General features: G+C 41.2%; 1 protein-coding gene across 1 annotated transcript; it reads right to left on the bottom strand.

Moving 5' to 3' along the window:
* Positions 1 to 362: 362 nt before the first annotated feature.
* zmp:0000000991 (uncharacterized) lies at positions 363 to 14892 on the bottom strand. Its single transcript, XM_004569537.6, has 5 exons — positions 14615 to 14892; positions 9945 to 10063; positions 9697 to 9826; positions 7022 to 7067; positions 363 to 6287 (listed from the first exon to the last, which is right to left on the bottom strand). The coding sequence occupies exons 1-5, from the start codon at positions 14725 to 14727 to the stop codon at positions 1152 to 1154; spliced, it is 5544 nt and encodes a 1847-aa protein (XP_004569594.3). The 5' UTR covers positions 14728 to 14892; the 3' UTR covers positions 363 to 1151.
* Between the last annotated feature and the right edge of the window lie 1559 nt (positions 14893 to 16451).

The raw sequence follows: 16451 nt of genomic DNA, 5'->3' as shown, positions 1-16451 counted from the left end.
AAGAACTCTAATGGATGTTTTATCTAATGATCAACACACAGTGTGTTGACAACAAAAGGAAACACCCGCTTGAACAATGTGCGACCGTTGAACAGCCCCACCTAGAGCACACATTATTTTAAGAAATTAGCATCCACCAAAGCGCTGTGATTGATTTGATCACTGACGTTCCCTACAGACTGGAATTCACAACCAAATCTTTTGTCATACCAATTATCAACATACCTTTTCACTTAAAGCATGCGAGCACTGCAATGGACAAAACTAATGACTCAAGGACAAATCATGCCGATGATGGTTATATAATCTGACATAACAACAAAAGTGTAACCAAGGTGATGAGAAATCCCCAAAACATCAGGTCTTGTTAGAAATATTACATTTATTTATAAAATAGATATATTAAGAATTTATCACTGTGCAAATAAGAGCAGGCACCGTATAGAGCACTTTATAAGGGTGAAAACAAATGTTAATCATATCAAGATTATATTTCATCCCTAAGTACAAAAAAAATCAAAACTCTTCCTGTTTTGAAAAACAAAACAAGTGCTAAGAAAATATCAGCTTTACGATTAGAACATTTACCAAAAACTAATTTCATTTCTTAAACATAGCAGAACAGAGATGATGGAATATCATATGACAGCACATTTATCCACGTTACCTCAGTACTTATTGCTACCTACTAGGATGAAATGCAAACCTAAAGACTTGTGCAAAAAGCCTAAGCTTACAGAGTAGTTTGTTCTTTGAAACAACTACAAAGATACAGCATATACCTCACTAATGCCATGCGACACTCAAACTATAAATGTCTATTTGTTATCCAGGAATTACAGGTCTGCATTCAAATACAACATATGGTACATACTTAAAACGTATTTAAACTTATGCTGATAATCCATGCTTACTTGTATTGTGTATATTTTTACCCTGACCACAACAACCACTTCCGAAAACCAAATCATGCAGGATACCTGGTGTCCCGACTGAGCTCAGGTCTCAACAGAGTGAAAAAACACAAAACAAAAAAACAAAAGCAGGAGAGATGCAGATGTCATTACACACCAAAAGATTACAGCACCTCCTTTATCCCCTCCCTCATGGATGTTTCAGAAACTTGCATTTTTAAAGCACTTGTTCTGCTTTTACAGTTCTGTCTCTTTTTCTCCCTCATCATCTGTTTCTAAGTAGTATTCGTCATCAGTTGTTGTGTCCGAGCTGCTGTCTGATGACTCATCAAAGGTGCTGAGGCTGGATACATAACCTCTGGAGGGCAAATGCCCCCTGGACTGGCTGTCCCCTGGATGTAGTACTCCTGGCGAGCTAGGAAAGGTCGGAGAGGAAAGGCTGGGTGCTTTGGACATGCGCCTGGACACTGGTGACAGAGGAGGTGTTGGAGGAGGAGTGGGTGGGGCCTCTGCATCCCACACAAACTGGCAAATGTTCATGTTTGGACTCCGGAGGTGAGCAGGCTTGGAAGCTGTAGCATTTACATGTTGAGGAGAGTCTCCAGAGCTCCAGTTTGCCAAGCACCTGGTCAGCGATCGAGGCAAAGATCTTGATCGCATTTTACCAGGATCACTTGGGAAATATGATTTTCGACCATCTTCAGAAGCCTGAAAGTCATACACTGTGCTCCAATCGGATTTGACAGACCACTGATCCAAATCTCCACTATTACCTCCACAAGAAAAGGCAGACTGAGAGAGGTCACCCACACTCATGAATCTGGATCCTGTGGAAATACGTCCCGGTCCAGAGGGTCGACTGGAGAGAACAGAACTCACAGAAAAGGACTTCCCAGGCTCAATGCCATACTTTAAGTCTGCATAAGAGGATGCCAAGTTTTCCTTGTCATGTCCTGGGCTCACACATGGAGGACCTACGGATGCCCGGCTTTTTCTCGGAACTCCCAAGCTGATCCCTTCTCCGTGCTCGCACGGAGAGGAGCATTCTCTGCGGCGGTGCAGCTTTGGGCTGTAGAAGACGCTGTCGTCTGTTACATCAGACGAGGAAAATGGGGACATTGGTGAAAGAGAGGAGAAGGGAGAGAATGGACTCCTGGGACTAGGTGTGGATCTCCTGAATGAAGCTGGAAAAGCTGGACTTCTACTGGGACTTGGATCTCTGGAAGAGAGGCTTGTTGCTTTATAATCTACTTGGTCTTGTTCAAGGTCTAACTGGTCAACTGTTGGACCGTGGACCGTCAGATAAACTGGGCCTTTCTTTTCAGAAATTTGTTCTGCACAAGCATTTTGCATGTCACGGTCTGTTTCTAGAGATGATTTTTCGGTCCAGCTGGAATGCTGATTTCCAACTTTTGTGTTTCCAGCAGCCGAGGACGGTATCAGAATGTATCTATCTTGCGTCCACCTGTTCGAAGCCTCTGTTTCCTGATTGTCGTTCAGCACCATTACTTTCTCTGGCACTGTTTCCTCTGGAATTTTGCTACTCTCAACACTCACATCGCTCGATCCGCTAACAGAAGGTGCTTGTGAGGTTGACCATCTTGTGCTTAATTTTTGCTTTAGTTTGCTAAAGACTTGGTCTACTTTGTTGTTACTCTTGGCCCTGTCTGACTCTGACCTTGTCAAACTGGAGTTTGGTGTACTGACGCTCTTCTTCAGTGCAAATCGGCTTCTCTTTGTGTTTTGTTCATTATTAACGTCCACTGAGAAAAACCTGCTTTTCCCCATTATAGTCTCCTTCATGCTTTTGCTGGAGTCTTCTGTCTCCCGGGACTGACTCTCTGTTGAGCTGCTGCTGTTGGAGCTCTGACCTGAATGACGACATGGTTCACCTGCTGCTCCTATACTCTGCCCTGTCAGGGACTGTTGACTAAATTTGGTCTCCATGGAAACCGGCGTGTTATTGGTATGCTGTAAAGCATTAGGTGTGGTGTTTTTTGCGGCTGTTGATGCATCTACTTTGGATTTAAGGCTGTAAACCAGTGTCTCAGTTACATATGTGGAGCCGTCTGCCTTATCACCTTGCAGGGAAGGAGGTCTGATGTGAATTCTGTTGTCTACAAGTAATAGCTTTCGCTCTTGGCCTTTATCTCCGCTGTTATTGTTGCTTGCTCGATCAGCTTCTGAAACCTCAACATTTGGACTTTCTTGTTTGGGAGGTTTCTTTTGGAAGGGTAAGGACAAGGAAAGGGAGGGTCTAGGAGGTGACATAGGAGGTTTGGATGTGGATAAGGTCATGACTGAAACTGGGTCAGTATTTACAGAGAGATGTGGGGTGTAATTTGACTGGGAGGGTTGTGAGAAGAGGGTTGGTCTGGTCGTTCTCGTCTTTGTCTCCCCTTGTGTCATCCTTGCGGACATGAGCGTGGAGTAAGGAGGAGAGCTATAACGAACCTTATAGCCACTTGAAAAGTCAGGAGGGAGGGAGAGAGGAGCTGAAGTACGGCACTGAACTGTGCCAGATTCCACTGATAGTGTCCTTTCATGCCTTGGTGTGGGCAAGTCCTGTCTTCCCTGGTAAAAAATCATAGTATCACCAGCTCTTTGCTTGCTTCGCTCAAACTCCCTGAATGCTAAATCAGCCGAGTCAGATGATAAGGATCTATACTTTCCTGGTTTTTCCACCTCAATGCTGGAGGTCTTGGGTTTAGGGGGACAAACAGAAGAACTTGTTGAACTGCTCAATCTCAGAAAGGAGAAGATGGATGGAGCATTTCGCATGTGCTTAGATGTAGCTTGAGGGGTCGCTTGGACTTCTGACGACTCTGGCTTCTCCACAGCGATGGACTCTGACTGTTGCAGATCCACTGAGTCATCCCATGTCACTCTTCTCACTTTCTTTTTCTCAAGTTTCTTTGGCTCTTTCTCTAAGCTGCTGGAATATTTCCCCTCTTTTTTAGGGCTTGAAGTTTCTGAAGTGGAGTTGGTAATAACTGGGGTTGCAGGAGGCGTTAGGAGAGTGGAGACAGTGGCAGAGGTAGGAGAGGTAACGGCAGAGGTGACAGCAGGACTGAGAAGGGAAGAACTTGAGGCAGTGGTGGCTACAGGGTGGCTGCCAGTGGCAGAGGAAGAAGAGTTGGAAGCAGTGGCGCTATAGTCTTTTTTGGAGACAGAACCGACTGTGGAAATCAGACTGGACATACTTTTAGGGTGGAAAGGTTTAGGAATGGAAGCATAACTTCTTTCAAATCCAAGAGGTGTGGCAGAGGAAATGTTGGTAAATTTTGTTTTCTGGGACAAAGAGCCAGTGGAGGTTGCATATGCCGAGGTATGAATATTGGTCTGAGAAGGAACAGACTGAGAATGGTAGGAAGGACTACTTTTCATTTTTGAGGTTTGGGGACCAGAGGCATTTTGGCATGTATGAACTTTACCATTGACAGTACTGGTGATATCAAGAGAGAGCGGTGTGCTGATAAACCTGTGTGAGTCTATGCTGTGAGGAGGCATGGAGGTGTTGTTGGGTTTTGGTGGGAAATAATTATTTTTGTACTTGCTGCTGCTCTCTGTGGGTGTATCTGAGCTCCTGGGATTTTGCAAAGCAGATGGTAACTCAGACATATTTGCTGTATATGAACTATCGGTTAAATCATATTTGCCTGGATCTTTAGGTTGACACAGTGTTGTTTGTGCTGTAGCTCTGCTAATTTTAGAACTAGACAAAACATCTGGCACACTGTGCGGCTTTGGGTATTCTCTGTTGTTTACATTTGAGCTATACTGGTCCTTGACAGACCTGTGCAAATCACAGTCAGGTGAATTCCCAGCATTTCTTTGTCCGAGATGGTGAGTTCCTCCCTGTGCCCTCATAAAAAGGTTCATATTACCTGTGCAAACTGACTCTGCTGTGTTATTGTTGTCTCTGTTGTTGTTGACCGGACTACCCCTGCTTTTGTTATCAGGCTGACTTGGAGATGTCATGTCACTATTATTATTGGAGGGTGGAATTAAGGTTGTGTTTGGCTTGTCTTTGTTGTTGGTTGTGTCTTTTGGGGTGAAAGGGAAACTGCTTTCCTGGGTAACTTGCTTCCACCAGGAAGTTTGTTTCAGCGTGGTCCTTTTAGGAAAGGACTGGGTTTTCACTTGGGCAGAAGAGTCAAATGGGGGCTGTCTGGACAAGGAGACTGGGGTCTCTGAAAATAGAGTTTTACTTCTGTCCCTGTAGTTCTGTTGACTTTCTGATGGTCCTTTACCTAAAAATGTCTGTGAGGATGTGAGACTGGACTGAATCCTATTTATTGTCTGAGACTGTTGGACAAAGGGTTTGCCGTCTGCATTTTTGTCCACTGGTAAAGGTGCAAAGATGAACCTGTCAGAGGTGCTCTGCTCTCTCAGGCTGGAGGGTGATGGGGAAAGGACAGGGCTAGTTTCAGTTGTCCTGTAAGAAATAGATGATGGAGAGAGGAGCGGCTTTGGCCTCTCTTGTTCATTATTATTGAGAAAGCTCTGTGAGAGATTCTTGCCACCGATGTTGCCTCTCCTTAAAGAAAGAAGTACGTTGCTGGTTGTTGGTTTGGAGCTTGAAGATGAGTGTCCGCCTTGATGGACAGTTTGTGGATTTTGCCTTTGTTCATTTTGGCTCTGCGATACAGAGGCACTGGTAGCTAAAGCGCTTAAAGAACCTCTGTCTATTTTTCTATTGTCCATCCTTCCAGAGTTCACGTCCAAAGAAACAGTTTTAATCATTTCCCTTTTAGATTCCAAGCTCAAAGGATCACTTTTAGTTGACCAGTCCACTGTGTTCCTCCTGAGATCTGAAAATGGGGGCCTCAGTTGGGTTCCCAGTCCACCTGTAAACCCCCTCTCCACACCATGTTGGCTTCGAGTCTGCTGAAAACCACGGTTTGCTGCAGCACCTGTCACATCTTGCGTATTTCCCTGGGCTTCAGAGCTGCCGGTTCCATCAAATCTTTTGGAACGTCGCAGTCGGCCACTCCAGTGAGGAGCGAGAACCGTGACCATGGAGGAAGACAACATAGTTCTGGGCGGGTCAGATAATTCCTGAAGACGGTCTGCAAGGCCTTTTGTACGGTCCTGTATATTTCCCTCTGACTCAGCTCGAGTTAGAGATCCAGTGTAAGTCCTTGGTTGTGATCCAAATGGAAGTCTGTGCAAGGCATTAAGCTTATGTGTCCCAAAGTCACTATTTGAACAAGCCTGAGTTCTGCTCAAGTCCCTGGTAATCTCCAGTTCATTGCAATCAGCAGTGATGACCTTGTCTTTCTCCTTGGCTGGAAATGGTATTACCTCTGACAATCGATAGATGCTGGGTGCCTCTATAGAGGTTTGTGATGCAGACGTTCTTCCATTAATCTGTTAAAATAAAAACTTTTACTGACAGGACCCACTTTTTGCATACTAAATTACAATTTTCTGAACACCTGCCATCACCAACAATTAAAATCTTAATACTTTAAACTTTATAATATTTATAATATAAATAAAAAAAGTTCTACAAAACAATTCCTATGACCCATACTAGAATATTCAATAACATATATTTGCATTTGCCTAGCTGTATCATTAAAGTCCAATGATTTTCATATTCACATTAAATTTGGGCTTATCATATTATACCAATGCAAATTCTGTGCACAGGAATGTAAAAAGCTTTCTAACTTTGACAGCTAGTGATCAATGGTAGCGGCTTTTCAGAATTTTAAATTGCCTGCACTGAGGCCCAAGCTTTTCTTGAGTGTCTGTTCCCATGCAGTAGTTATTTAAGAGATCCTTGACAAACAGGTTATCTTGAAAGACATGAAAGATTAGCAGGGAAACACACTCACAAGGAACACAAACACACCCTGTCACTTATAACTGTTAAAATAACAATGAATCTAAAACCATATTTTTAACATGGTGTCACCATTGCTTTATGTGACTTTTCAAAGATTTTTAAACACTTTAAACTTCTGATCTGTACTTTTGATTAGATTCTGGATTCTGGATCAGTGGGAGCAAAGTTTGCAATTTCACATTTGGTCTATATCAGGTTTACACTGTGCGTGTGTGTAATGTGCTTGATTCTATTAGACTGTAGTCTTTACCTGAAAACTGCTGTCCTTGATCTCAAATCGCTGTGGTTCAATCAATCTGTTGATACAAAGAGAAGACACAGTGTATTAGATTTCTGGGTGCATGCTGCAGCTGCGACAGTTCTGTGAAAAAGGAAACTGAGACATTGTCACAACTTTCTAAAATAATGCACTTTTTTAGTGTTGCAGTGCAAATTTTGTTGCATACAAAGACACACACAACTGGGGCAATCTTTGATTTTGTTAGTGGTGAATGTGCAGTGTAAACTTAATTTTTCTTAATTTCTGCTACAAGTCTCATTTCTGAATGTCAGACGGTCCAACTGTTTTGAATGAAACATTAGAGGGATTAAATCTAGAATTTGCCACAGCAATGCCAATCGACGGGAACGTTCGCATTCCTCACATCAATCACCGTCTCTAAACACAACTTTCTCACCGGCAGATGTAAACTAAAGTCACACCTACTAAGCAATCATGCAAACACTTACTTACTTTTTTAAATTGATGTGGAACACGTTGTACAAGTACAGTTCACACACAAGTTGTCTATATAAGGCCATGTTGGACTGACATGAACGCAGGTAACTAGTACACAGTGAAAGGGGGTGTGGCTTTGACATAACCAATAAAGCGTGTTTGATCTGAGACAGGCTTATCTTATTCTAATAAAAACCTCTGACACAATGTTATAAGCAGTTATTATATAATGTTAGATTAAACTATAGAAAAGGTAAATATTTTCCTGAGGCAAAACCAAGGCAACAAGTTTCACCTAAAATAACCTCAGATTCTCCTGCATGACTGATTTAAGGACGTTTCTCTGTATAACAAATGAAACCACAGGTAGATGATTAATAAAACATGTCACATTGACTTTGAGAATGTAAATACAGACTTCCACACATAGGATTGCAAGAGCTACACATCTTCTCTTCTTCCGAATTCCAGAGGAAACACTGTTTAAAATATTTTAAAACAAGAAAAACAATGCATTCGTACTACTGAGACATAAGCTAACACACTTTATTAAGCGTACGTCCGCGTTTATGCAAACACTTGACTCTTCCAGGTCCTTTGTCTCAGACTAAAGAATGCAGACACAGCTCGTTTACTGATTGACAGGATGTTGTAAATCGAGTGATTAAAATGTGATCAGTGGCCGGCGTTCCTCTTTGCAGACCTCAGAAACAGTTTGTGAGATGTAGATTTACCGCTTATTAGGAGACACACTTGGAAAAAAATGTAGGGAAGATCAGTTCAGCAGCGATACACCTCAAAACACACAAGGAATCAAATCCCAGGGTTCTCTGATATGTCTCAGTCATTTCAAACTCTGAAGGCTCCGCCCATGGGTGTGTCTGAAATAGGGTGGCACTCGTCCCTCCCTTAAAAACTTTTGCTTCATTTAAGTATTTACAGGAAATCTATATTTGTGTAATTTGTGTAATATTGCATTATAGATCAAGTTATATAGCTTTTACTTAAGTAAAAAAAATGTTTCCACGTTGCAAAGCAACTATCCATCACAATACTGTTTAAATTCTTGTGCAGCTGCACTTTTCACATAATAAATCTACAATAGGATGCAGGGCTGTGTATGAGCTTGAAGATTGTGGTTTCTACACCAGTTTTCCACACTTGTTAATGTCATACAGTAGGGGCTGCAACTAAAGATTATTTTGGTAGTCAACTAATCTGCTAATTTTTCTTTGATTAGTCAATGATTATTTCAATAACTCTTTTCTCCCCTTCATGTTGACAAACCTCCTGTTCTAGGTTCTAGTACCTCACCTGCTCAAGTCTGTCCACCTGTGAGGTCACCCTGTTGTCTCGTCCCATGCTAATCATGCTAAAGATGCTCTCTGTCAAGACTTCAGCCAGAGGTGCAGTGAGCCTCTTTACAGGACAAACTCATCTATACACCTTTGCTTAATACTAGTAAAACAGAACAATACAGAATTAGAAATCACTAATTAATAATAACTAATAATTTGGTTAGATAGCATAGTGTCTCAGATTGTGTAGTATTCGAAGCCATTTATACTCTTTACTGATTATATGTATAATTAATTACTGATACGGTCCAACCCACAGATTAGCAACCTAACGTTAGATGGAAAAGGTTTACTATCCAGAATAAATGCTCATTTTAATTTGAGAAAACAAACAAACAAACTAGGAGGCAGAGTAGCTAATCCTGTTTAATGCTTTACTATCACATTTCACTCATTAGCTAACAAAACTGAAAAACTGTGTCCACGTGGCAAGCATCATCCATGGGAAGTTTCTGACAGGTAGGCTAACATAAACACTACTGTACAATCATTTACATAAACAAGGTATAAATGCGACACACTAAATTAGCTCTCTAAAGCTGAACCATTCATAGTTGATGTCATAGCTCCAGGGAGCTCGTTACAAAAACACATTTAGAAGGTATTTGTGTATGATGTGTCGACAATAAGATTTTGTCCAGATTAATTTTTATAACCGACGTCATCAATTATAGTGACAAATTGTTGCAGCCCTATCATACAGACAGATGGGGAGTAACATGATTATGGGATGCTGTCCTGAATGCCAGAGCAGAACAGACTGTTCACTGACGTGTGCTCCAGAAACAAAGTGTCTAAATGAATCAGTAATCAAGGCCAGTCAGTAAATGTATCCCTTCCCTTGCTTACCTGTATAAACTCTTGCTGTGTTTTATGCCTGGATTAGTGGAGAGTCTGAGGACGTGGCAGGAGGTGAAGCTGGACTGCTGGAACTGGATATCTGCATCACCACAGGAAGAAGTTTGGTCCTTTCTTAGTGCTGCAACACATTCAGAATTCAGTGATTATGAGGTGTTTACAGCTGAAACCCAAAACAGAAGAGATTCTTGACTCAACTTTTTAAGAGCTATAGCTTAAATGTCAGATGCACGTTTCACCTTTGTGTGTTTCCTTCTGTGTGATTGCTGATTGGTGAGAGAACTGCTCAGCTGGGCGTTTGTCACCATGGCGTTCCTCCTGCTTGAATGTTTCACCAAATGTTTCATCTTGTTGTTCTCTAAAAATAAATAAATAAGTAAATGAACAAATAAAAACTTGATGCAAAATAACTAAACTTGAACTCGATTATTCAATTTTTGCGTTGAGCATTTTCTCTCTGCGCAAACTCAACACTTTGAAACATTTTTTAGTAATAATGTCTGTTCATCTCTGTCACACCGAGAACGGGCTCTGCAGAAACACAGCCTTCCTTGTTCTCCTTCAAAAAAAGATAAAGATAACTACGTACTTTTTTTCAACAGCTCCATCAGTGGTTTCATATCTACCCACCAGCAGTCACAGGAAGTTAAGAAGAATTTATCCTAAACTGGATTTCACACAAAACCCTAAAACTACGTACATACTCAAAAATAAAGAAGCGATGTGATTCCCCCCTTTAGTATGATGATGACTAAAAGCAGCATCACCAGACACAGTAATACTGCAATATTTTTACCAACTTTATGATATTATTGCAATTTTTTTAACAATTTGCGATTTGCTTAGCATTCCAATGATGATTTATCACCTATTTCCAAATGCAAATTATGTCCTTTATTTTTTTTACGCAAAAAGAGATCGTCACTGTCGGTGTGTAGTTCCATCTACAACATCTTTTCCTGTCCACTCAAAAGTCTAAAACTGAAAAAGAGCCGTATTATTATTATTGTTTGGTCCGCTGTAATCTAGTTTCCGCAGCATGAAATCAAACTGAGAACTGAAGGAAATTCAAGCAGCCGTGCTTCTCTCATCTCATCATTCCGGCAGTGCTGGACCGATAAGCAGTGGTTATATAACTATTCGGCATCTCGTTCCACACTTTCTGTTACAACCAGGGTACAGAGCTAACACACCCACTCACTCAAACATGCATATGCACATTTACTGCCGCAACCCAACGCTGAACCCACGCTGGCGTGCCAACTACCGATCACGATGATGACACCAGAACAAAGATGAGGCGGTTACTGAAACAGAAATGTACGTGTCGCTGCAACCTTTGTTCGGTAAACAGAACAAACGAAATGGCAACAATTATCTCTTACAGGACATTCTGGGATCACTTTCTCTATTTTTATTGCATTCAGCAGTTTGGAAGTGGATGGAAATTGTTGCTTAGGAGTCTTTATCTAACCTGTGGTGCTTTTTGTGATCACAAAATGAAGCCCTTTGATTTTTTTTTTTGTAATAACATGGCACATCATAGAAAGCTGTAGCTCTCACTATCCACCTTGCCTTCAGGGGCCACTCATTGGCCTCATTAGAGTGCTGGGAGGAGATTATAAAAGCCTGCCACGACATGACATGAGAGAGGAGCGGAGAGAAATGAGGAAGGCAGGGAAGGAGATCTTCGCGCTCTTCTACAGCATTTCAGAGCCAAAGATAACACACCTTCAGTGAACCCCAACCAGCTGCAGAACTCTTCCCACATCACGGCTCTGTCAGTGCTTATCAACCTGTAAGAGCCCTGGTTGATAAGTGACAGGTCTGTGATTAGTGATCACAAGCACAAGACCCAATTTAGAAAGTATATTTTTAATTTATGTGACTAGTGAAAGGTATATGGCTTTTCTTTTAATCATTATCTGCATCACTAGCTCCGTGGTTACATAAACATGTGCTGATTTGTCCACCTGAGGACGAAGGTACAGCCTGACGGCTGCAGTCACACAAACTGCTGAAGTAATCATGAAATCGATTGAGCACTGCGGTGCCTCCAGACCGCTACCACCACGTAGCTCCATTAACTGAAACAAACTGAAAAATGATGTACGTGGACTTTGGTGCCACTTTGAATGGATATTTTGTTTGTTCCCTGATGGCCAAGAGTTAGGACAAGGACATCAAACTCATCATCACATACACCCTACATTGATCTTAAATGGGTCGGACTTATTCACAAATTATTCACAGCAACAGTTACACCAAGGTCCTTTATATTAAAATAGAAAACACAAGATAATATAGGAAAAATAAATACAATTTTGAGAAATGGTGATGCAATAAATGAAAGAAATCTGTCAGCATGATTCTTTGGTGCTTAAATCGTAAACAAATGTATAAAATTGCAATTATAATTATAATAAAATATATATAATTATTAAAGAAAATGTTTGTGAATCACTGAAAATGTTTTTTTTAACCCAATGTAAATAAATAAATAACAGAAATGTTTTTAAAGCTTTTCTGTGGGACAAATTGGAGTCATTGCTTGGTCCCTGGGCCTTGTGTTTGACACCCCTGACTTAGGAGAACAATTCAATAAATTCAACAAAAACATAAACTGCATAATTTGATTAGCCAGGGATACAGTAGGGTTAGACATGGCGTTGTCACGGGCTAAATTTTCACTGTTCCCTTTCAGTAGATGGAATTGCTGACATGTAATAACTCAATACTAAGGTAGTTATTTCCTCTGTTAATTGAGCGCGTCCTGGATATCAGTTCTGGCTAAAATCGGTCCGGCTGCTGATTGATACAAGAATATGTGTTAAGACATGCTGAAATACCTCACCTACGAGGCATCCCTGAGGCGTCCTATTCAGAAATCCCAATCATCTCGACTTGTATTTCAGCTGTGAATTTTATTTTATTTTTTTACAATTTATTTCTTCGTTTTTCACAAAATTAAATGACTGGAAAAATTATTGCTATTGGCGTCAGATATTGGCTGTCCTACAAAAAACACGTACTGCCTCAGAATTTCACAATTTGTGCATTCCTACGTTATTGTCTTTGAATAATTAAAAAAAACTGTGGCAAGTCTTCACACATCCCCAGCTGTCACTGGGTAGTTTTGTTCAGCCACGAAACGCTCCAAATGTGAACAACTCAAGATGGAAGAAATGCCAAATGCTTAGTATTGGTACTTTTGAAAATATGACTTGAAAACGTCTTTACTGAACTAAATCTTGGTAGCATGCTCTGGTTAAAAACCAGATGGATTTGAATCCATGTTGAATAACTGAAGTTATTTTCAATTGCAGTTATTCAAATTGCTTATTCAACTTACAGATGGTGTATTTTTTTTTGCTAACAAGAAGACAAATTAGCAATTTCTTTTTCAGTTTAGCTGAGTTGTTATAAACTGTCCAGGATGACCGTGTAAATGCATGAAATAATAAATCTATAACCTCATGTGTAGGCATCAGCGACCTCTGATCCCCTGTCTGCAGATGCACAATGCTTGTGCTACCCCGTGCTGTGAATTGGGACTCTGTTTGTTTTGATGGCTTTGCGAGCTGATGAGTAATGCAATTGTAATCCGTGAGAGACTCTTTGAGCCACAGTGTTGTGCACAGAGACGCTCGTAAAATTATGTTGGTGTGTTCCCTTCACTTTAGGTCAGCTTTGCTGTGGGTGTGTGTCCATATCTGCCAACTAACACTTACATAACCGCAAGGATCCAAGTGTGGGTGTGAACTCAGCACTGACAATCACATGTGATGCTCCAACTCCGGCAAATGATTTACACCTCAAACTTCTATTTCAGGTTCACCTAAAGACAACTTAATCACTTTGCCTGCATGCAAAGTTGGCCGAGACAAAGTGAGACTTGTTCTTTTGCTGCCACGCCTCGAGTCCCTGTCAGATTTCCAGTGGTGTTGTTTATTTTTCAGCCCATAGGTAGGAACAGAGTGGATAGACTTAGGAGGAATTAGCAGGAGGATGTGGAGATAAACAGAGGCAGAGCCGTGGACATGCACAGGCAGCAGGAGTGTGTGTGCCTCAGAGTGAACTCTGGGCCTGGGTGTGCATGTATGAGCTCGCCTGTTAAGACTGAGAAGCTGAGCTGCACAGAAGTACAACACTGATGATGCCACAGTGTGTGGTTTAGTTTAGTCAATGACAAAGGCATGCACCCACACACGATATAAAAGGCAGCTCAGCTTGATAGCGCAGTGAATTCATAAGTGCATTCAGTAAAAAAGGAAGAAGCATAAATCCTATGCTCAAAAGCTCCTTTCATTACATTCTGCACTCAGTCTTTAGAAATATGCTTGAGCCCAGTCGTGTCACGTTTCATGAGTAAGAAAAAGAGCGTGTCACCAACCAAATCCTGTTCAAAACTCTAACGCCCTGCATCCAACCACCCCAACGGAGCTTTACACGGTCGTTACATCAATATGAAGTCGTCATTTATACAGAACAGCACATAACACACAATAATCACTGATATTACTTCTCTTCAAAAAGTTCCACCCGCCTCTTTACTCTGTTTAAAGCAGCAGGTGGGCGCGAAGCAGCTGTAAACCACGTATAAATGGCGAAACGAGTGAAATATCTCAGTGCCGAATACGATGCAATAATGTGATAAATGTTCACAACGTTTCTCTCGGCTGTGAGGTGTTTGTGCGTTTCAAGCACACCGCTGCTTCTGTAAAAATAGATGTTTTTTAAACGCGGTTTGGCACGGAGGCTTCTCTTTCCTCTCGCTTCGCAGTTAAAAAGGCAAAACGAGGCTAACACGGCATACAGGAGCGGCTAACATGTCGTTTTAAAAGCCTCATAAATACTAGATAAACACAGGGTGGTTGGTAAAGTTGACTTTCGGGAGCTTTCCACCTACCTTGCAGTTGTAGCCCGTGTCCTTGTTGCTGCTGCTGCTGGTGGTGTCCCGTACAGAGGCGTAGCTGTCTCTCCTCCTACAACTCTGAGCTCTCCTGCGTCACTTGTTGACATCCTATTTTAACCGGTTAAGTAAGCCTTCAGCATTCAGACTGGATTTAGAGAACATCTTAAAAATTTGGTGCGGAATTTAGTCCAAATTTCCCATGAGAACAGCCCAGGTACCCGTGACCGGGAGAACCACTCACTGCTGGTTAAAGGTCAACTCTTCCCGTGACGAACAGGTGAGCGGCGGGCAAATGAGCCCGGGCAAACAGACCTGCTGCTGAGGCTCTTATCTAGAAACGTCACCCACTTGGATCATTTCCTTCTCTGGTCACTTTGAGGAAAAAACTGCCATTAATGCTTCCTGGCAGCATGCCCTGGAGGCACACCTTTGAACAAAGAAGGAAAGTACTTTTACAAGGCCCTCTGTCAGGGGCGTTTGCAGGATTATTTTGTAATGGGGTGACAGTACAAAGAAGAAAGAGAAATCTGAATAGCTGATCAGAAAAAGAGTGTACAGTAGAAAAATTGGATTACAGTACAGTTGGCAACATTTAATTTTTACTTGAAAGTCATAATCCTGCTTAATTGGCCTAACATTACAAATGTCCATAAAAATGTCTTCAAACTAATCTAAGGTGGAGCCCCCCATGCCCAAACTGCTGAACGCACCCCTGCATTCTGCAGACCTTGTGCTATGTGGTAGAGGTGGAGCAGATTGATCCAGATATGACAGCATTGTTACTAACCTGGTATTGGTATCAGATAGGATTGATTCATTGTTTCTAAACCCAGTATGTAGCCCACTGAACTGTGTTACATTAAATAGGTTTTTTTTTGGAAATGAAGAAAATATACTTCAAACTGACACTATTGTGTGATGTCACGTCTATTGTATTTATAGCCTATAGCACATTTAATTAACAAGTTTCAAAATGCATGAAAAGCTAAAAGGTGTGGTTAACTAATTGTTGTGAGAAGTAAAAGCAACAGTGATTTTGTGGTCGGTAAAATGTGTTCAGAAATTTGCAAACTGATGATGATTCATCTCACAAATCCTGACACATTGCTCTCCCCTATATGAGCAGGCTTTATAGGATAAAGGATTTGGTATCTCTGAGAATTCTGGCCTTGTATTCACTTGATATCGGATCAGTGCCAAACAATGCCTAACTCTCCATTTGAGGTTATTTATGATACAAAAACACACACTTAGGTTTATTCTTTCAATTTCTTTGAAAAATAGTATTGCAGTCATTTTCCTGTTGCAGTCAGTCCTTGGGTTTTTCCAAAGAGGTGTTCTGGGTTATTTGTTCTCTCACTCAACAGTTTTCTCTTTCTATTTCTTTGCAAAATCATTTCACATGTGGCTTTTCTGGTTTTTTGTTGATTCATTGTTCGTCCTTTCAGGCTCACAGCTTTCACACCAACTGCCAGAAACAGTTTCTGCATGGATAACAGCACCATCTTCCTGCTCTGCCACACTATTGTTGCAACATTTTGTTGCCCATGTGAGAAGGAATGCAGGAGGTTGTTGTTTGTACAAGGATCAAAGTGAAAATGTAAATTTACTGGTGTCAATCAACGTAAAACCAAAAGCAAAATATGAAAATAAGCTGCAAAAGGTCTGGTTAGTGGGCTAAAACCTCAACAGAGTAGAACCAGTTTCACTATAAATTAAAGGTGCAATGTGAAAAATCTCACCACTAGATGTTAGTAGTTCACTGTCAGCTAAGTTCTTTTTTCTTACCCCTGCCAAGTGCATAATCCTATCTACAGTAGTTGCTGTAGGA

Source organism: Maylandia zebra, linkage group LG9, assembly GCF_041146795.1.
Source record: "Maylandia zebra isolate NMK-2024a linkage group LG9, Mzebra_GT3a, whole genome shotgun sequence".
NCBI classification, from domain to species: domain Eukaryota; kingdom Metazoa; phylum Chordata; class Actinopteri; order Cichliformes; family Cichlidae; genus Maylandia; species Maylandia zebra.
This window is presented reverse-complemented; position numbering and strand designations above follow the sequence as displayed.

Bases quoted from the DNA above. Each gene is read 5' to 3' on its own strand.
- zmp:0000000991 (XM_004569537.6), bottom strand. From the start codon at position 14,727: ATGTCAACAAGTGACGCAGGAGAGCTCAGAGTTGTAGGAGGAGAGACA. The intron at 9,827-9,944 runs GTGAAACGTGCA...AATGTGTTGCAG, and splicing joins ACAGAAGGAAACACACAAAG to CACTAAGAAAGGACCAAACT. The intron at 6,288-7,021 runs GTAAAGACTACA...TTATTTTAACAG, and splicing joins TCAAGGACAGCAGTTTTCAG to ATTAATGGAAGAACGTCTGC.